This window comes from Odontomachus brunneus, unplaced genomic scaffold (genome assembly GCF_010583005.1).
Source record: "Odontomachus brunneus isolate Ranch 3 - 2012 unplaced genomic scaffold, Obru_v1 Obru_scaffold_019, whole genome shotgun sequence".
NCBI lineage: Eukaryota > Metazoa > Arthropoda > Insecta > Hymenoptera > Formicidae > Odontomachus > Odontomachus brunneus.
Window position 1 is genome coordinate 1,346,744 of NW_022639469.1, and position 22,403 is coordinate 1,369,146.

The 22,403-nt window shown below is 50.1% G+C and overlaps 1 protein-coding gene across 5 annotated transcripts in view; it reads right to left on the reverse strand.

Annotated features, from left to right (window-relative positions):
- The window catches only part of LOC116841845 (telomerase-binding protein EST1A), an 85,302-nt gene that overhangs the window by 55,109 nt on the left and 7,790 nt on the right, over positions 1 to 22,403 (reverse strand). For all 5 annotated transcript variants that reach the window (XM_032810260.1, XM_032810261.1, XM_032810262.1 and 2 more), the window contains one exon: positions 12,554 to 12,699. In XM_032810260.1, the coding sequence (XP_032666151.1) occupies positions 12,554 to 12,699 (146 nt within the window). The remainder of the gene's footprint in view (positions 1 to 12,553; positions 12,700 to 22,403) is intronic.

The window sequence follows — 22,403 nt, forward strand, 5'->3', positions numbered from 1 at the left end:
GAGAAAAAGAGAGAAGAGGGTGAGCAGAGGAGAAGAAGAAGAAGAAGAAGAAGAAGAAGAAGAAGGAAGAGGAGGAGGAGGAGAAGAGAAACGGCCGAGTCCGCTCCGCTCGCAGCCTCCGCGCGCAGGATAGCTGAAGTGGAGCGACGCGGTGCATTAGACGAAGTGCAGCCCGGCGAGGAAGAGAGAGACGGGAAAGTGCAGCAGCGACGGGTGCATTGCGCCCGAAGCAAGATGGCCTTGACGTGGGCCGACCGGCGAGGGCAAGGACGACCGCCCGAGGGATATCCTCTCTTTTTATCCTCTCCACCTTGGCCGCTCGGCAGCATCGACCACAACGACTGACTCCTCTTCTTAGCCCGCAAACCGCGCCCATCCATTACAACACTGCGACGGCGACGGCGACAACGAAGACAACGACGATGACGAGAACAACAACGACGACGACGACGACGACGACGAAGATATCCTTTGGCGATGTTTGCCAGAAGATTGCATAAGTCACTCGACCCCGCCCTTACCGCGGATATCGTGAAATTATGCCGATGTCGATGACGGGGAAGGGGAGATTGTGTAATGCACCGGCGGCGAGGAAGGGAGTACTAGTTCGATCATGAGGACTATCGTCCCTCCGCGGGGTCTACGACTGGCATAACCGCTGCATAACTCGGGAGTAAGAACAGCGAGTCGGGAACAGCAGTGCTCGCTCGTCCCTTAAAGCGTCTCGTGACCGCTCCAACTTCTCCCGTTGGATACGCTACGTTGGATAAACTTCGAATAACAGTCGAGAGTTTAGAGCGCACTTGAAGCGTTATTTACGGTAACTCGCTGAGAGATGCTCCTTACTTACCCGCGACTGTCGATTACAACTCGCGAGCATTAAAAACTACAAACATCGTCCATCGACACGAATGGCAAGCGCTATTAATTCCTATCAGGTCCGAGGAGTTTTGTCCGGCGGAACAATCTCATCCCTCACCCTCGTCTCTCTCTCTCTCGATCTCTCTCTCTCTCTCTCTCTCTCTCTCTCTCTCTCTCTCTCTCTCTCTCTCTCTCTCTCTCTTTCTCTCTCTCTTTCCCCCTCGCGTCCTTCACCCTTCTTCCAGCAAGACGACGAGGTCGTCCCTGAAAACTGCTCGACTTCGGCAGTCGTCCGAGAATAATTCATGACGCCGCGATCTTACGTGAAAATAGTTTATCGTTCCGTGCGAGAGGGCGACCGGCGGATAGTTGTTCGATCGGAAATCGATTCACGTAGCGATAGCATGGACCTGTCGACGGTCCACAAGGAAGACGCGGACGCGAGAGATAACAGAAAAGAAGAAGAGAGAAACGAACATGGACGACGCGGGCGCGTCCGTGAGCGACGGTCCTTTTACACTAGCAACACTTAACGTGGAACATGGAGGATTATCACCGGCATCCCATAGCCATTCCTATAATTCATCCAAATTGTTCTTATTCCAACTGGTATCGTGACGACGCGAAGGATACAACGGCGACTGGGCACGCAAATGAACGAGAAATTCGCGCGAGCTCTAAGGCCTGACATCGGTCGCGGCAAAAATAATCCGCGGAAGTCGCTCGTTGACTTTGATCGTGAGATCTAAGAGCTGTCTCTCTGCTTCAGCACCTGCGGGATTAGCGCCTTTTTCTCAAATCCCATAATTACCCGAGATCACATGAGTGATCGGTTGGATGCAACCGGAGATCCGCGGTAAGGGGATAATCTGACTAATCATCGTCGTTAACAGAGAGGTGTAATATCAACTAGACAAGTCAATCAGGGTACTTCCCTGAAAAGTGGACAAGATCCAGTAAATCCAGAATAAAAGCAGATTGTCAACAATTAATTAGCGCCTCGTAGCACGCTATATATTTAAAACCGTTCTTCTTGATAAGCTATAACTGTCATAGAAAAGAAGTCCAGAACGATCAAGACTCACCCGATCAACTTTATCCTATCCCCATTCTGACAATTTTTAATTCCGAGCAATATATAAGACCGACGCTAAATCGATCCCTGCTCAGGGTTATCTCGTCGTATTAGGCTCGGACCTGTACGCGGCACTAAAGTCGAGTTCTGAAGAAACGGAAAGAGCGCGAAAGCCCGCGGCAAACAGAGTTTATGCGATGCGACCGGCGTAAAAGTATCGGCGATGTAACGCGCGCGCGAAAGTGGCGCGAAAGAGGCGTGCCGCCGCCGCTGAGAATGAAATATCCGCGCTGACATATTGACACTGGGGAGTCGTAATTCGCGCCTCTCGGACAAACAGAGGGCTGCGTTCAGGCGCCGAGCTGGGTAGAGTCGTCGATGCTCAACGGTGCACGCTCGTGAAAAAGATCTCTCTTTCCCAAGGGCGATCCGTTTCGCCTCGCGGGATGTGTGTGTGTGTGTGTGTGTGTGTGTGTGTGTGTGTGTGTGTGTGCGCGCGCGCGCAAAGAGCGCCGGTGCAAACACATCGGCGAGTCGACCAGGCTGTTTGTTCTCCGTCGATTAATGCTCCGACGCGACTGAGAGATTCGCGAGAAAGCAGCGTGGTATCACGCTGCGCTCTTAATTATTCAAACTAATTTAGGAAATAGCCGGATCGAATAATTGAGTTCTTTTTAATGAATAATTGAGCGTTGCGAGAGGAAGAATTGCTTGGTAAACAATATTAATGACATGAAACGAAGTGATTTGAGTGGCAAGCAAATTTCACGATCACTTCTACTTTTCTTCGGAGACGACAATAATTATTAGTGGAAAACGCTGCGACCATGTAAAAGTGACATATGTAGGTTTTGCAAACACGTAAGTTTTACAGTCAGCCCGTACTGTTGACCCAGACCATTGACATCCACCGTGTTACGATTTGTGTTATTTAGCACTGTCCCTGATTTTTCAGTTGAATAATAAGAGAGTAGAGAATCGGACGTGTGTCGCGGCACAGACAGTTATGTGGCAGCGGATCTCCTACTTGCTCGCCGACAGCTTCTTTCACACGAATCTCTTAAATGTCTATCCAGAGATTCGCGTAGGTGTCTACATTGGTGCGCGTGTATTTCAGGAAAAAATGTGCTCTCGGAAGGTGCAGAAACTCGGCGCCTAGAGAGAATGGAGTCGCGAGTGAAGCTGCGAGGTCGAGATTTGCGGCGGACGCCGCGCGCTCATGAGAGATATTCGCGAGCCGCCGCGCCGCGGCGCTCGCTCATGAGATATCCGCGCGTCGTTACAGGTCGTAAGGGTCGCCGCGTATCAAAATGTACAAAATTGTTGCACTTTCCGCGCCGCGGTACGTTCAATCTTACGGGCCGCGATGGATATTACAAGCCGCACCTTCGGAGCGATCGTCCAACCCTCCGCCCTTTCCGCTCCCGCGCCTCCCTCTGCTCCCACATTAAAATAATTTAATTTAATACCCGGCAATTCCGCTTATTGCCATTGCAGCATCAATTTTAATAATAGCCCTCTCAGCGAGAGAGCCTCCCGACACCCTCTCGGACGGACTCGCTCACTTCGTCCGGCGGCGGCGGCGGCGGTGTTTCTTCGCCTCCGAAGCAACCCAAAGCGCGCAACACACACACACACACATACACACATTCGATATTACGACCTCGCCAGTAATGACGTTTTTTCACCGATATTACCGACGATTTTTTGAAGACGCCAATCTATTTGCGCGCCGCGCACAATGGGATCGGTAGAAGGAGATTACAGCCGTCGTTACAGATTACACAGGGCTGAGCGCGATGATGATTCGCGTTGTCTGGAAATGCTTATCCTCCTTGGTAATCTGTATACGTTAAATGCAAAAATAATAACAATTTCCTCCTCTTACGACGCTGACTCTTGCAATTTTTCGCCGAAACCTCTCTCTTTCTCTCTCTCTCTCTCTCTCTCTCTCTCTCTCTCTCTCTCTCTCTCTCTCTCTGCTTCTCTCTTTCGCTTTCTCTCTCTCGTAAAGACGCCATTTCATTATTTGCATGTAGATTACAACGTCTTGGAAATTTCATTTGTATTAAAAGCGAATAATATCTCGGAATGAAGCCAAGTAATGAGATAATCGTGCTCGTCATCGTCGAGAATAGACACGGCAGAAACGCCGCGCGCAGGAGACAGCATGCGGGGCGCGCTATTACGCGCCACGCGAGAGTAACACGCGCACGCTTCCTCGATATCTATTTCACGTTATGCCCGTCGTCGGCCGATGCATAAAACACACATTCAACTGTAGATAGCCCTTATTAAAATTTTAATAAAGATGTAGAGACGTTTCCGCTGTTTAATGCCGAGCCGTAGTGTATGAAACGCGCCCGGTAGCGCAATAGGGTCGAGAAAAATTACGTCTCGCGCGTGTATCCGCGCTCGAGGAGATTCTTCCGCGCCGGAACGGCAACAGGCAGGCAGGCAGGCAGGTAGACAGAAGGCCGCATCTCCACCCGGAGTGCTCTATCCGGAGTACCCCGGGGTTGACGGGCCGTGGTGCTCTCTCGGCAAGAGCGTGTGCAGCAGCACTCTCAGGCACTCCGGCGTGCCTACATAAATTCACGGGCGCGTCGGGACGCGTTAGCGTTATTACGTGTGTCGAGAGGGGAATACCGATCCGGCCGGCAGTTTTCTCCGTCCTTGCGCCGTGCACCCATAACCGGTGCACCCACCGTTGCAGCAGCAGCAGCAGCAACAGCAGCAGCAACCGCGGCGGCGGCGACGGCAGCAGCAGTTTCAAACACCCGCTAGCGAAACTCTCCCGTCGGACAGGTGGTAGCGGGATCGCGTTACAGAAATTGCCAATTACCTATAACATGCAATTCCTGGCTCTGCCCCGCGCTCTCGCCCTGCTATCGTATTAATCCGGCCGCGCTGTGCTCGCCCGTTACAACCGGGCCGCGTAATCGCGAGAAGCCCGCCGCGCATTGCGCTCGAAATTGGACGCGTATCGTTCCCCGCGGACGTAAAAAGCTTTCCCAGAAACTCGCGCTCCCGCGGATGCGAGATTTAACCCTTCATTCGGTCGTCAGATCGTGCGAATGTTCCGAGCTCTTTGCGCGCGTACGACGCTCTGGAATCGATCTGCTGCAATCTTTTTGTGCGCGAGCATATCTTTTCATGCGCGAAGCGCAATTCGGGAAATGTAACATCGACCAACCGAGCTCACCATTCGCGAACGCCCGATGGTCTTCGTGGTATTCGGGACAATCGCGGACGTGAGACATCGTCTACGCGCGCGAGAGGCCCGCTCTATCGGGGACGCGCGTAAAAACTGTGATTCGGTATTGACTTTTGCACCGCGGCAAAACGCGCATCGATCATCCGCTGGTGTAGCCGTACACCCAAAGGGTTCGGCCACGAGGAGAGGTCTCGGCCGCCAGCGGGAGTCGAGCGTTTATCACTTAATGACTCGGACTGGTGTAGCAGTGGAAAGATAGTCGGTAAGCAGGCTCGACCGAGCCATCAGCCGAGGCTAAAACCACTCGCTTAAAATTGTAAAAGTCCATAATTGGCCGCGCTACGACGTCAGAATGAGGAATGTTACGCTCGCGCGCAAGGTCGAACACTTTTGTGTTTGCCATCGTGTATCCCATATAAAGAGAGAAAGAGAGAGAGAGAGAGAGAGAGAGAGAGAGAAAGAGGGCAGGTACGCGCAGCGCGCGAGACAACATATCTAATTAGCGAAACTAACGGAACGAGATACACATCGTGCTTAATTGGAGAAGCCTCAAAAGCTCCGTTATCCGCCTAATTAATTAACTGCCCGCGAACTTTCCTTTAAAGGCCGTGAACTATGCGGCCTTCTCGTTGATTGCGATTAATATCATCTTCGTCGCGCGCGCGCCCGCGACGTAGTCGTGCCAGAAGCAAAGAAAGAATCGAATTCCCGAATGTGCAAATCGCGTTTCACCATTGCGAGATTCAATGGCAATCCGGTCTTCGATCTCTTCGGCTCGATTTCAACGATGTCAGGCTTGGCTCGAACGATTTCATTCTCGTCTGTCGAGCTGGCTTCACGTCGAGCCAACGTGACCGGACGATCAGCTCCACCCGGAAAAGATCTACACCGTTTTTCTCCCTTTTTGCTTTCTTTTACGCGCTTGGCAAACATCCTGAACGACCGATCGAGGAACAAGCCGCGCCTCTACGCGCGAATTAACGCGCAGCGCTACGCGCTCGCGAACGCAACGTCGGAACGCAACGGGATGGCCTAATGATCGTGCCGCTCGTTCGGAATGCCAAATAGAACGATCGGCGAGGAATTAAAAAGAGTATCATCAGGTGAGGCAGAGGAATAAAAGGTATCATCAGTCGGTCATTGGCCGCGGGAGATCTCTCTCCTTTGCGATCTGTATGCGTTCGACTCTTTTTTGCGCTGGTCGGGGTAGAACGGCCCTCGACCGGCAATTATGACAATTACATCGGTCTTATGTTCTCGTAACAATGAACGACCGGTACTCACTTGAGACTCACGCACCCCGGACGCAACGAAGCGTTCGTTACGAGGGGAATTTTGGGACCGCGAATATTGCGCCTAAGTGCACACAGCCGCGGGCTACGCCTTTCAACGAGTGATCCCCACGTCTTAAATGAAGACTCGAAGCCGGAAGGGGTTATGGAACACGTAGGGCGCGATTAAAAAAGCAATAAACGATCGTTGCCAACGAACGGGTCCATCTAAAAATATCACGAGAGAACTGCTCGGAGGGAAATAACGAAGAATAAGAAGTGCCAATGCTCCATACACACTTCTGAGCCAGAAGAGAGGAATGGTTTCCAGGAGAAGTTTTGCAATTTTCAAGTTTGCAACGCGCAAAATACCCAACTTGTTCTCCCAAAGAACAACGGATCGGCTATAGAAGACCAGAAACGCGACCGACCGACAAATACGGTAACGCAGCGACCACCGTAAGCAACAGCAGCAACGGGCATCCGCTCGGTCGCCTCTCTCGCGAGCGCGACGTGTAACGCCGTTCGCGGTTTATTATTAATAGGACGATAAGATCGCGAGGCATTACGCGAAACACACAGCTCGTCAAGCCGTAACTGGTTCCGCGCCGAAGATAGAGTCCCTCATCTATCTCCAGCGACGTGCGGTACGGGAACACGGGCGAACAGAGGTGCGCAACCTTCTGCGTGCCTCGTGCGTGTCCCTCTCGGCGGCTACACGTCCGGCAACTCCACGTGCAGGTAGCGGCCGATTCGCGGCCGAGAGTCACGCCGCGGCGCGCGCGGCACGCCGTGCGCCAAGTGGGAAAATGACGAATGTCATCGCGTTAAACGCGACGCACCGCGAACGCATGGCCGCCTGGAAGACCCTCTAATCCGGGTCACGTAGATGGTAACGTTCCGCGAAATTTTCGGCGGTTACCACTCGAGGACCACGCGGAGATGTCGCGCCGAAGGAGCAAAGGAGCGATCGGCGTGCGCGCCCTTTAAATCGCCCTCGCGATCGAATACGCTCGGCTGTTTTCCAAATTATCACCGGCGCGGAGTCGTGCCACGAAGAGACGAACGTTTTCATTTCTTGACCGTCGCAGGAAGTCATTACGCGACTCCAGAAAGCGGTCGCACGGTCAACAGTCTGATGCATTTGCGCTCGCGCGCTGCCTCTCGCAACCGCTGCCGGGCAGATTAGTAGAACCGCTCCTCTGCTAATCGCCCTTACCGGACTATAAATTATTTGCGGGAAATGAACTCGCAAAAACTCGCAAAACAGCTTCGCGCCCGGTCCCGCGCGTAGGGACACGGCGATTCGCCTTGAGGTCCCCGCGGAGAGAGAATTCGCCAAAGAAACCGGAGGTACTTTTTAAGTACCTCGTTGCCAAGGCTGACATCTTCTCGGAAGCGAAGTACGTAACGACGACTGGCGAAGCCCGTGGAATTATCACGCGACAGTATCTTATCCTATGCTCGTAAAGATATCAAGATGATTAAAATAATCGGAAACAATATATCCAGTTGACTCGTTCCCACGATTTCGTGTGTTCTCTACGAATAAAATTCTCAACAGTCGCCGGGCTCGCCTAAAGTCCCGGAATTTATCTACTTTTTATTTTATTTTTATGAAAAAGCAAAAACAGAAGAGAATCTTTAGCCAGTCGAGAACTTGACTTATGAATTGAAAGAAGCGCCCGGGGCATCACAAATGCCTCAACTACACGACGTTGTAATTAATTACTTTTTAATGAATTGTGATACAGAGAAAAAGAAATGGAGGCAAAAAGAGAAGTATCTCGAGAATATGATGGGAAATATTTGACACACGAATGTCACTCTCGAAGATTACCTGAATAATGATCGCCGATCGGCGAGTCGGCTGGATTAATTCAGCTCGCAGGACGACACGTCGCGCAATGTCGACGTCGACAAGATTCGCATTCGGGCGCAATGACAGGACGACATTCGGATGCGGTCGCGTCCGGACGGTTAGAGAGTTCAAAGGTCAATGAACCGCGACTGACCACGCGAAACGATCGCACGCACGCACGCACGCACGCACGACGCGGAGGGTTCGAGGAGGAAGAAAAGGGAGATATTGAAAGGCTCGCTTTTTGCCAGCTGATTTACTCATACGAATTGGCGCGCGGAGAGATATTTTCTCCGTGAGATAAAAGATCAAAACAAACGGTGCGTGTATTCGTGACCGAGGTGGAACAGCGAGACGAGGAGGCACAGTCTCTCTTTCTCCCTCTCTTTCGCATTCTCTTTCTCCGATGATGCCGGTGGCTGCGTGGATCCCGCCACAGAAAGAAAGGAAGTTTAAAAAAATAAGAAACGCACGAGCAACAGTCGCGAGCGAGACAGAACGCAGCCACGGGCAATAATTCTCATATTTTAGGGAGGCAATTTCGAAGGCGAGTGCGCACACACGAGAAGAGCGGATTTTCGAGGGCTGTACTTTTCGATAATTTATGCCAACGAGCCTCTCTCGCTCGGCTCGGCTCGGCATTCTGAGAAGCGATTCTCTCTTGCCGCGCCCGGTTCATCCATTCGTGATCGGCGAAACAACCTCAGATTCGGCCACGTGCGTCGCGTATCGCAAGAAACGACACTTTCCTTTATCGGGAATTGCACGTTGAACTCCGTGTGGTGTACCCTAACGAGGCTCACCCACCACCAGGCTACGTTCTAAATAACCCTTCAGATTCTGGGCGCTCTATTTAAGGTAACGCGCATTGGGGCGAATTAGTGTGATATTTAGAAATCTTACTTATTTCTCATGATATTGATTCCCTCATAATGTCGTTCAATTCTAATAATTCAACTTGAATAAATCAAATTATAATCCCCGAGAAACTATATGCTCGCGTGTCGAAAAGTAAAAAAAATAGATCACGTCTATCATCAGTCGAATTTCCGTCGACGTCGGAATCTCCAATATTCCGATTGCCTCGCGTGTCGCCTCGTCCCAGTTTCGGTATGCCCACCCTGTGCGCCCGAGCTTTCGATGAAATAAAGCGAAAGAGGAATAAAACAATGAAACAATTTAACAACAGCGATGCACCGGAGGTGGTGAGAGGAGCGAGTACTTAGTAGGTACAGGCAAGGCAGGTAGTATATGAAAGGATTTAAGTTACGAGAAGCCAAGCACGCCGTAGCTCGGATGCAGATGATCCAAGATTATAGACATTAGGGACATTAACCTTAGCGTTATGCGTTATTCTTCGGCGGCCCCCGGGGTCCCAGGCTGCGCGCATTCGTCGCTCACACACGCGTGCAACAGTGCCGACCGAAATGATCCGGTGGCGTTCTTCCCGCGAGATCGCACCATTGCGATCCTGATACGTAACGCGCGCGCGCAACTTGACGCGAATTCGGGTACACAATTGATTCGCGAACTAACTAATTCGTCCTGGATTATCCCAACGCGCGGGGACACTTCCGACCATTCACCCCCGACTATTCCACTTGACGTGTGACTCCCGAGACTTGCCTCGCGCGTTCCATACTTTCACCCCACACGACGCCCGCGCGTGTAACTTTAAACGGCAATTCGCGAGCCGAGCGGGTCGGCTGCGCTCGCGCCTTCGATCGCGGGATGATAATTGCGCTCTAAACGCGAGGGGAAAAAACCGCGCATCAATTACTACACCGGCCTGGGGAACGTGGTGCGCGCGAGAGGGTAAATCGTCGACGAGGCGAGGTGAGGCGAGGCGAGACGAAGGGACGCGATCGAAAGACGAATGAAACGTCGAAGGCGACGATTACGGGAGTGACTATCCTGTAATCCACCGACGTGGATGGTTTCTTAGATCCTGTCTTGATTGGTAATTGGATCCTGCTTCGGCATAGGTATATACCCGCCGGTGGATGCCGCGGAAGGTCGTTTACCCCTTTCGGCGGAGCGATCTCTTCGCGGCGAAGTCGGCGCGGGGTCGGATCGTTAGCTCCTCGCGCGGCGCCGCTTCCGATTTTGCCTCCGACGCGGTTGATCGTATTTACCTGGAGATTAAAGGGGGGGGGGGATACTCTCCCTCCCCCTGTCCTCCCAGTCCTGTCTGCACGTCCATCATCTCTAGTATCTTCGCCATCGCGACATTTGGAAGCGCGACAATTTTCTCGGGTGACCGAGCCACTTGTCGGAGAAACTCGTGCAGCTTTCCGAATGCGGTTCTCTTCACTTATTAATTTCTCTTAACTTCTTTAACTTACTATTGATTTTAATTTCTCTTAATTTCCTCTTGAAAATCAAATTTTCGCATTACACTTTCGTCGTGTTCATCGCGGCATGAAATGAGACGTCACGACGGGCAGCGTAGCGTTATGTTCGCCTCGAGATTCGCGCAGCCGATACAACGAGAAGAGCAAAGAGACAGCCGAATCGAGAAGCAAACCGCAGGGATGTGTCGCGGTGGTTTAAAGATGATGAAGGCAGGACCTTCCTCCACTATCGACCGCAGACAGTGTCGACACGGTTGCATAAACGCAATGGTCCATTACCAACGGTGTTTACGATTTCAATTACTGGTCGGATAATGAAAGAGCAAAAATACGATGGTGCATCTTAGAACGATGCCAAAAGCTTAATTTCAAAGTTATAGAATGATCCCCGCCAAAAGTGTGACGAAAAACATTGAAACATTCATCTCGTTTAAGAATTGAAAATTTCGCAAACGATGACTATTTTAACAGACACGTAAAAAACACGATCGCGCCACACCGTATAGACAAAAATATATTCTTTCACTAATCCCCCAAAAAATTCGCAAGAATTTCGCACGCTAATCATTTGATTTTCAAATCTGAAGAATATTATACAGATTTCCAAAACATTACTTTAAGCGCATTGTAGCGTAAGAGAATCCTATCTGTTTATCGACAAAGGAATAAATGAATAGTGAAGTTAAACGCGAAGGGTATTCAGTTCCTTCTCGAGTCGTAAAAAAGCCGTAGAAAAGAAAATTCGCGAGTGCCTATTTAACGTTTCCGCGCGACATAGTCATGAGCGCGTCAATGCCATCCGAAAAATTCAACCGCGAAAGCCTATACGCTAAGAGGAAGCCGCTACAGACTAACGCACGTGCAATATTGCGCCAGGTGTAGCCCGCACGTGATGGTAACGCTACTTAAAGCTCCCGGTACTAAAACCGCGTAATGTCGCTCGGAAACTCGCGCTCATCCTAAGCCGGCTACTCCCCTCGGACGGTGTGTAGAGCTTCGTCATCGTCCATCAACCGGTACGTGAATTCCCGACGCGTTGTCCACGAGAACACGCCAAAATGCGACGAGTAATTTAATAATAAATTCGGCTTTTATCGCCAGACTACGATATCAATTAAAAATCCTCGAGATGCAAATTTGCCTCTTCTCCTCCGCCTCCGAAACGCAAACGTGACCAAGGCCAGTTCGTGCGAAAGCGCTTCGCTACTTGCTAAATTCGCGTTACCACTGCGATCACGATGAGAGAAGAATCGTCTCGGCCGCTGAAAGGGCGCAGCTTCGTTCGCAGTTAAACCACGAGCGAAGACGCGTCCGAGCAGGTGCAAAAGATTCGAACTGACAGTTTTACCTCGGAAATAGAGCAGCAAAGAGGTTGCGCGCGCTAAGCTTGATGACTCAGGCTAGGTTCCATTCTGAGAAGAGCGAAACCTCGTGAAGCGGGGTTTCGCTCTCGTATAGAAATTAGTGATAATTATATAGGGCTAGCACCTGCACGCAGGTGCAAAAACCTGGGACGTTCGTTGCTGTCGTGGTGCTTGTGTCTCGCGCACCAGCAAGCCAGCCATGAGTCACTGTCGGAGCGAGAATCATCTTCCCGAACCGGATATCACGTCATACCGTGGCTCGCCGATGACAAGTCCAAGCGGAAGACGAGATATCGCGGTCATGTCGAAAGAATGCATCTCGACCAAAACTCGACGAAAATAAACAATTTTAAACCGTCTGAGCTGTTCGGATTTAGTTTCCTCTTCTGATATGATGTCATCGATATGCGCGACGCTCTTAAATTTTGCGCGATGTCGTCCGTGTAAATTCTTAATGATACCGTCAAGAGATTTTCGCGATTAATGCGTAACGTTTGACAAATTTAAGCGGGATACAGTAGTACTTGAGGGATTGGAAAGTTCGACTCACCCTTCAGCTGTGTGGTCTCAATTGCGAACATGTTGAGCGCCAGAAGCTGAAGCAAACGTGTGCCGGGAAGTGGTAGCGGCGAGTGCTGCAATAAAGCTCTAAATTCCTTCAGCATCTGGACACCAGCTTCTTGAAAAGTCTCCATTCTGAAAAAAATACGATTTCCTTATTGTAGTGAGAGAAGGAAGAATACAAATCTAATTTGTTTCACGTTTAAGTTACTACATCGATAGGAACGATCGAGATGTCGGTCTCTAGAAAGAGTCAACTGACGGAAAATCGAACGAGCTGTGAGAGTGAATAAATATAAATTATATATATATATATTTATATATATATATATATATATATATATATATATATATAGATCTCTCACTTTGCATATTTCAGTAAGTTCGAGGATGAGAGGACATCGACCTGTGAAATTCGCGACAGTGAGAACAGTAGGAGATATAATCGATGAGCGCATTAAGCAATCAGCCTGGATTAATAAAATTACACAATTTAAGTGGTAAGAGATTTAATCGAAAAACTCGACCCGAGCTGGCTTAATATCGTTTAGCACAATACACAAGGTGTGTTTCTCACGCTGGACACTTCTTAATCGGATATAAAATTGGCAGATATATTCCTGGACTATCTCGAAGTCTCGGAGCTTTTCTCGCTCGAAATATCGAGGCGTTAATAGCTCTTGAATAATTCTGAGAACGAGCGACCGAGAATAACGCGTGTATTTTACAAAATAGAGACTTAAAATATAACTCGGAGACATAAAAATATAACAGAACATCGTTCCTCATTTAATCTCGAGTTGATGAAACACACTTTATGAAAAAAAAAAAGAAAGACGTCGAAAAAAATAACGACACGCACATAGGGATGATTAATCGCACGGAGAGCGCTCGTCTCAACGTGGATATGCAGCGTAAGGGTCTCTCCGACTGATCGACCTCGAAATAATAGAGCTCGGATCGGTGTGTCGGTGAACAGTGCGACCCACGGTCGGTCGGCCGGCCGGCTCGGCTAATCTCGCATGGCCGAGGCCGATGATAAAGGAGGACGAAGGTTGGCCGTGGGGTCTTACTGCCGGCGGGGCATCCTCGTAAACACGGCGGTGAAACGGCACCGAGATCTTGCATAGCGGGCGCTATCTTTCCCACAGCCTCTTTCCGCGTGGCGCGCATCGCGTGTATGTAGTAATGTATATATATACGGCAGACAGTGGCAGATCCGCGTAACGTCTCACTCGATATCGCGCGACCCCACCCGCGCTGTTCGAACCCGGGGAATTCGTGACACGGCCTCCTTCCTTCCAACCCTTTCCAACCCCTCCCACGACAACGAGGAGAACGATTTTGTCGTCGTCGTCGTCGTCGTTGTAGCACGATGCTCGGCCATGCCGAGCAGCAATGACAGTGTCGGGAGATCAAGAGTGGAACCTGGCCCGAGAAGTAGCCGGGAGAACGTGCTACTTCTCTCGAGGGAGAAAGAGAGAGCGCAAAATCGTGCCGCTCCGACCTCTACCGCCGTACCGTTACGTACTCTCGATTAAACTCCGAAGAATGGCTAAGTAATCGCTTAACCCCGCTTCGGCTCCCGCGGCTCCTCCGCGTAATGAATCACCCGGATCGTGTCTCTCGATCTTGAAGAAGAGGCGAAATATCGAGCTCGACGTAGCTCCACGATAGCCCACCGATAGTTCCCCGATCGCGGGGAGCCGGCTCGATCGGAGACCGGCGTGCTTCTCCCAAGGGGGAGAGAAATGCCGAAGAGGCACCATTCCCATCGTCTACGCCGTGTGGTATCGCCACGAGCGATAAACGCGGCTGCTGAAATCGGACACCTTCCAGCGCGGCCAGCGGCGCGGATCAAGGTGCACTCACACGCTCGCTCACTCGCTCGCTCGTCTTACCGTTTGATCCTCGAAAAAGACCGTTAGCCGCCGACTCAAATCAAGCTGGTATGCTACCATCCTACATCGCGTAGTAGTATAATCGCCCGTGAGTATTTATCCGTGCCATTACGACAGTCGAAAGGCGATGCTGTCTCGGGCGAGAGAGTGAGACGTGACAACGTCAAGTGTTGCGCGGCTCCTCCGCGTTACGGGGAGATGTGCCACCTTCCGACGGAATGTGAGGAAAGGTGCGACTCCCTTTCCCATGAACGGTAAGCCGATGTGACTCGCTCGCGAGAGAGTGGGACGACCCCGTGTCCGGAATAATATTGTAATTACCGCGATATTGGGGGATAATCATCGCTGACGTAGCAACGAATCTGCGGGTCAAGTTCGCTGCATCGCTGCGCAATAATTGCGTTGGACTTCGACTGGGATTGTCTGATTCATTCACTCTGGATTTGCTCAGTCATCCATTGGGACTCCTTGAATCGAATGGACTCGTAAGGAAGCGATTATATCAGGAGAGAGAGAGAGAGAGAGAGGGAGAGAGAGAGAGATACGTTCAAGAATATCAATTTTTACGAAAATTTGGAATGCCGAAGCTTCTATCATTAAAATCAATGCCTGAATTTTCTCGAGCCAGAGTTGCTTTTAGACGACACTGCAATGTCTTCCAAGAATTTGAGGTCAATCAGTTTCGAGGTCTCGACCTGTTGATTACGGGAATAATTTTTTATATTATCTTGATAAGTTGAACGTGTAAATTTGATAATTACGACGCAGACGCACGTGGAGCTTTTCTTGCCTCAGGAGTCCGATGCGCGAAAAAAAGCTAATGTGCGATCGTTGCAACAATTTCCGCATAAATCTATTCCGAGGTAAAGAAGACGCTATCGTTTCGCACGTCGGCGCTACTGACACGGAGGTGAACGGACGCGAGTAACTGGCAATTTTCATATTACTCGAGCATAATCGTAAATCCGTATAGCGTTAATACCACTTAGCGAGATGCATTACGGTATCAGGCCGCTTGCAACTCCGTGATCATCGATTTCTTTATCTTGTTCGCGCTTTACTACTCTCACGACGGGACCGAACGACCTCGTTCGGGAATAACGCGCCGCAACCGAGAGTCGTACGATCGCGACCGATCGATCGTAGATAACGATATATGTTCCTATGTATAGAAGATCTCCGCGTTCGGGCCGCGAAAGTCCGAAGTAGCGACGGCGGCCGATTAACTTTACGGCCTTTTGATAGACGCTAAAAACACGATTATCGTATGCACGGACGAAGAGAGGAACTCACGCGGACTTATTGAGCCAACGTGCTTGGCCAACGCGACTGGCTAACGCGCGCGGGGAGAACCGAGAGGAGATCCGAGCGTTCGCTGTGCTTTCCCGTTCAACGCGATGCCGCTTATGCGGGGACGCGGCATTGAAATCACCGCGTCGCGCGACTAGAAACCCCGCAACAAGATTGACGAGATAACTTTCCCGATCTCGATTTCTCGCGGTGTTTGAGACAGACCGATACTTTTTGTCCGGCGAATTCTCAAAGAAAGGGATCGTGTCTCGAGAATCCTCTCGCAAGATGAATAAAAAAATTCTCGCAAAATTTTGGACGAAAACTTGGAACACGGACAGAAACGGGCTTTACAGAAAGGTTCACAAAAGAATGATTGCCTCGTTAATGAGATACAGAGTTGTATCGAATGTTATATCGTGAAAAGAAATCGAAAAAGCGGAAAGCAACAATCGTAGCTGGCGACTCAGGAAGAGAAGGAGGAGCGCTGGACTTAAAGGCTGGTCGTTGCGCGCGGAGAGTTGCGGTCAGTTAAGAAAATTTACTTTCTCTATCTATACCACGGCTATGAGACCACGATCTAAATCAGGCGAGCTAATCGCCGCGCTGGACTCGCTTAATAAACCAGATTCGCGGCGCGGTCGAGAACATCTCGGCGAGGAAACCTACGCGCGACAGCCCTACGCGCGAGACGACGGTCCCTACTTGCGAGCGAATGCACGTTGCTGTGCAACGTTGGCATTAAGGAGCCCCTCGGCAGCCCGGTTTGTCCCATCGGCATCGACGGACTCTATGACTAACAAGTTTGCACTTTAGCGCATAACGGGGCATTCCGCCGTGTTCCATAGATCATGGTCCATGACCCGCGGATTGCGTGGGCCGGCCACCATAATCATTCCTCGCCGATGCAACGACGCGGCGGCGGCGGTGTGGTACCACGAGCATTAAGTTTCCAACTTCTTCTTCTTCTTCTTCGTCTCTACCCTTCCCACCCCCAGCTCAATCTCAATCGCGCTATCTCCCGCATCGAGCTCACTCCTTTCACGATGCAATGCACGGTGATTTCGTTGATTCTGCGATCGGGAGATGTTCGCGCGTCTAATCCGTTCGGGCACCGGTCGTGTTGAATTCGGACGAGATGTTGCTTTTCACGTGTGATAATCCGACTTAATGTAAAATGTATTCCTTATTGATATGTGTGTTTGTGATATGAAACATAATTATACATAGATGTATAATTATATATAGATGTATCCTCTGACTGAAGATGTGCTTCTAAAGTCTCCTTTTGTTGCGAGGCGAATGTATTTCTGACGTGAATTATTTAGTGAAACAGATCCGCACGTGGATGTCGCCGCTGAAGAGATAGGTGCCGGCGTTCATCTCGTGCCGCGCGAGAAAACACGAGTCCGGACGAAATAGTGCGTAACTCCGTACACACGAGGCATCCGAGCGGTACAGGTTGCACCAACCGCGAAGATTAATTTAGCCGCGGCTATAAATACTCGTCGGATAGATAATAAATCGCCTCGCAAAATACGCGGCGAGGATAAATAGATACCTTCGGGGTAACGAAATTCCTTCGCTTTTTCATCGGCATTCGCGATTATAAATAATTAATCGCGGCCCGGCGCGACACAGCGCGGAGCTCACGAAGGCGCGATCGCGTATCCAGATCTCTGATCGTCGCCCGTAATAGAAATGTAATCCGACCTGGCTTTTATCTAGATTACAGAATCTAAATGACTCAATCGCCGCGCGCCGATGCACCGTCGCGTACGGAAAATGATTAAAGCCAATACGTCGTAATCATTGTCATTAGTATAATTATCATTATTTATTGGCGCGGGCAATAATATCGGTCGGTCAAAGTCGCCCGTATGTATTCCCTCGCGAACGAGATATCGATGTGTCGCGCATTCACTTCGGGAATCAATTATAGTAATGATACGGCGCGCAAATTGACACCGCCGGGCGACGCGCCGGGCAACGATCTCGCTCCGATTAAGCATCATCCGAAGGAAATGCACGGCGACATAAATTGTAGGCTACAAGCGCGACACGATGTAAGTGTCAAGAACGCTTTTTTGTTTCGTATCTGCGTGCTTTCCGTTTCTCTTATACCTATTTAGTAACACACAAGCAGGATTCGCCGCGGCTCATTGCCAGCTCGCTGCGTCATTCATTTTCTACGTCATTCCGCTGTCTTGGTAATCGGAAAAAATCAAGAGAAACGATATCGACCGTGTTTGGAAGGCACGAACCTCTACTGCAGGAGCAGCGTAGGACATTCCGCGTATCTTCTAATAACATATTTTTCACGACTATAATTTTCCCCATTTTTTTCGTTTTGCTCCCTTAAAATTTAGCTTCTTCACAGAAATGATGATTACCATCGCGTATTTCATTGGAAAGGATGCGACTTGCACTACGCATTTTTACCTCTCCCGACGGTCCTTCTCACGTCGAATCCTCAATCTCACCGAAGATTTTAACGTCGTTTTATCCTTCGCTGCTGCGGCTCGACTCGCGATGACTCCGGCACGATCGAAGTCGCCGCGGAGGAGCTCTACCCGACGAAACGTATCGTAATCTGATCGTCCTTGCCAGTAATGTAAAGACACATAACCGGCGCGTAATGAGCCATTAGCCCGGGAGTGTCGATGACAGGGTCCGATAGGTCGGCGGCTATAGCCGCTATCTTGGTGAGCCGAATGCGCCGCGGACGACACTGTAACGCGTGTTCCCCGGCGCCTTAACGCCCTGAATGAACATCGTTTAATCATCGATTACCGCGGATTCTACTCTCCCCGCGCGAGTTCGCGGAATGTATCGTAAAATGAGCAAATGGGAATCCGCGGGATACGCGCGCCGCAAACACATTAGCCGTAAAGTGCGCGATGCGAGAGGAACAACTGATATCTGAGTTTTCGTCACGTACAGCAATAAATTGTGCGAGACGTAAAAATTCCCGTTGGCCGTCGAAATTCTCGTTGGCTCGATGTCACTGAACGAGTAATAAGAGTTGCAGAAGCAAATTTCATAAATCTCAATTAAATTCGTATGAAACCCAGACCTAATCTTGGACCAGTCGTCCTGGTTGGCGGTAATCGCACGATCAACTTCTCCAAGGATAGAAAGAAACCTACTTCTCCTGGAATAATTCCTTATCCCCGCGTGTAACGAGAGTGCGAAGCCAATGGACCGGTCGAATCCGGTGGACAAGGCGGAAATCCGATCGTCCGGAGACTCGAGAGGAAGGCGAACCTCTATCGGGACCAAATCGACGAGCGGAAGGAATCCAGATGGTCTCGCGATGGGCGCGCGATGCGTACGTGCGGTCCGTCGTAGTGTACGCCGAAGAGATAGCCGGGTAGTCGGGTTCTGGTCCGAGGCTGCGGTATCCGACGAGGGTGCCCTTGAAGCAGGCGGGGTCGTCACTCGAGGGCCGCGGGTAAACGACCATCGGAAATCCATGTGTGTTACCAGCCGGGGCCAGCCTTATAGCGTAGCTTACTTACTCGCACTACTTAAGTTTCTGGGTGTGTATGCGCGTCTCGCGTTGCTCCTTCTCTCTCTCTCTCTCTCTCTCTCTCTCTCTCTCTCTCTCTCTCTCTCTCTCTCTCTCTCTCTCTCTCTCTCTCTCTCTCTCTCTCTCTCTCTCTCTCTCTCTCTCTCTCTCTCTCTCTCTCTCTCTCTCTCTCTCTCTCTCTCTCTCTCTCTCTCTCTCTCTCTCTCTCTCTCTCTCTCTCTCTCTCTCTCTCTCTCTCTCTCTCTCTCTCTCTCTCTCTCTCTCTCTCTCTCTCTCTCTCTCTCTCTCTCTCTCTCTCTCTCTCTCTCTCTCTCTCTCTCTCTCTCTCTCTCTCTCTCTCTCTCTCTTTCTCTCTTTCTCTATCTTCGCTATCCTGCTGTCTCCCTCCACCTCAGGAGGCACACTGTGGTCTGAGAGAGAGAGAGAGAGAGAGAGAGAGCCTACCTTGCCCATCTACCACTACCGATGGAAGCGCCGGCGACCACTTCTCTTGCCTTACGAGTGTTATGAAACGATTTCTGCCTTCTTCCTTCACGCTGCCAATTTATAGGTTTAATTACCGCTTCGTGGCGCGACGCTCCCGCTCTCGCGCGATCCTCGTTGGCGAATAGCACGACGGAAAAATCCGCAGCGGGACCGTACGGCGACAGCGTTAAAAGCGATTTAATCTGTCGGACTACTATATTAATCGACGATAAGCGATTCGTCCGCGTGTAGATATCAGCCGCGATCATCGACCATCAACGACGTGCTGCACACGGCATCGGCATGCCGGCGTGATCGAAACGAACGTTCAACCCTCGTGTTTGCGTATCGCAAATGGAAAAAGTGCGTTTATGATCGGAGATTTTATGCAAAGTTAAAATATCATGCAAAAGTAACGAGTATTTTTCCATATGCTAATTAGTTATCAAGAAGATAAACAATATCTTCTGACCTTCTTTTTATGTTTCAGTATTTTAAGTGCTCAATTTTGTGAAAAAAAAAGAAATGAATTACGCGTGTGTGTAAAATACACGTAGTCTGTTCGTTGATTTCGTCTATGACGACGTAAAAATATCCACGAAAATATGAAAGCTTCCTTCTTATGCAGAAGGAATTTCGGCGAGGATCGATGGTGGACGTGAAAAGCGCGATATCGCGTGCGGAGAGGAAATAGCCCGAGATGGGTCCGCGTTGCACGAGGGCAACCTTGAGCATAACTCGGTAGGGCCGGACTCCGGTGTGCTCCGACCGGTAATGAGCCAAATCCATTACAGCAGCAGCCGCGACGCAACGAGCCAGCAACACCGTAAGCCGACCATACCACGCGTCCGACTCTGCACGGTCTCCCATCTTTTTCCCCTTGCCTCTCCATGGCCAGCCGTGCGCGATCTATACGTGTACCTATGCCACGCACGTACCGTGTCGTTAACAAGCAGCTAACCAATGGCACCGGTTCGGTACCAATTCCAATTATAGACCGCGAGTACATTCTACGTAGGTCTAGTAGTGTACAGAGCACCGGGGGAGAAGCGCCTTCTTTTTCTCCTTCTCCTATTGTTTCTTCTTTTTTTTCCTCTTTCTTTCCCCGTCCTATGCGTCCCTCGTCGTCCTCACCATCCTTCCGCTTTTTTCATCGATCGCCGATCGCGGAACTAATTACGTTACCGTCACCGAATAAATTGGAAGCTCACGAACGTCGCGCTACGCGCGCTCGGAAAATTCGAGTCCGTCGGCCGGTCCGTTGAGAATTATCGTCGATACGGAATACCAAAGGGTGCGATACCCACCACGATAATCGCGCGAGGTATCTCGCAAGGGTACTCACAAGGTCACAACACGCGACGGGGACAACATCGCCGCCGCCGCCGTCGTTGCGGTCGAGACGCGACGGAGCGCGAGACGGTGGTCGGGTGGCGCCACGCAATTGTCAATTAACATTTTTACCGCCGTATAAGAAAACATGAAGCTACACGCGGCCACGTACATACGTGACCACTGGCGGCCGGTCCACGCCAGGTTGGACAGGGTTCCAAGAGATCGCGGGAGCGTTCAACGTTGCGGAGATAGAGACGACGACGACGATTGCTGGTGCTCTTTCGGTAGTGCGAGGGAATGAACAAATGGTTGCATTTATTCATATTACTAAACGGTCATGTCAAACTCGTTGCAGCGAGTTTTTCTAAGGTATCATACTCCTACGTTTGCGAATTGTATCCTCGTATTACTTGTATTCCGAAAAATATAAGAGAATTCGCGAGAAATTTTCGAAAAATTCGCGAAAAAATACGTGTCAAATATTCATACGCGCTGTCTGGATACACGAAGCACCGAGATACTTAACAAGGTAGCTCGATTTTCGCTCGTGAGAACCGACGGCTTTTCTACTTCAGCTGTGTTAGCGGGAAACGCGATTAGTACTACCATTAACGTGCATACCACTTGTTTAATTTTTCTCCATGGAACTATTTATTCGAATAGCACTGAACGACCGGAGGCTTTACGATGCAATATTTTCAGATTAGCCGGACTGGATTAAATTCCATGAGGCTCTAACGGCGCGAATAATATTCCGTTTGGGAAGGATCGCCGATAGATATACGTATAATTTGCGACATTAGGATTTCATAAACTTGGGACGCAGCCACCGATTTCCACGGTGGCGGTGGCGATAGCAGCTTTTGCAAATTGAGAGGTCATAATTACGAAATTATATAATACGTAAATGATTTCGCGAGAACGCGGACTGATTGAGAGGAGGAGGATGCAAATGTGTGTTATTCCAGCGATGGGAAAGTACGCGTTTCGCGCCGGCTTTAATCCGCATTTAACGAATAAGAGCGGGATACAAATGACGATTTGTTCTGCTCGACAGAATGTGTAGTGAACGTAAACGGCGGCAGTTCGTCACACAACATGCCCGAAGTACAGGATGAACGAGACAGCATATATAGTACAGCATTTACGAGATGCAAATATCGGGAAGTCGGACAGTCAGTCAACCGCAACATCGGCTGAGCCAGCTGGCTCGATAGCCGAGCTTAAACGAGCTTGCGGGCGATCAACAAAAAAATTATATATATATATATATATATATATATATATATATATATATATATATATATATATATATA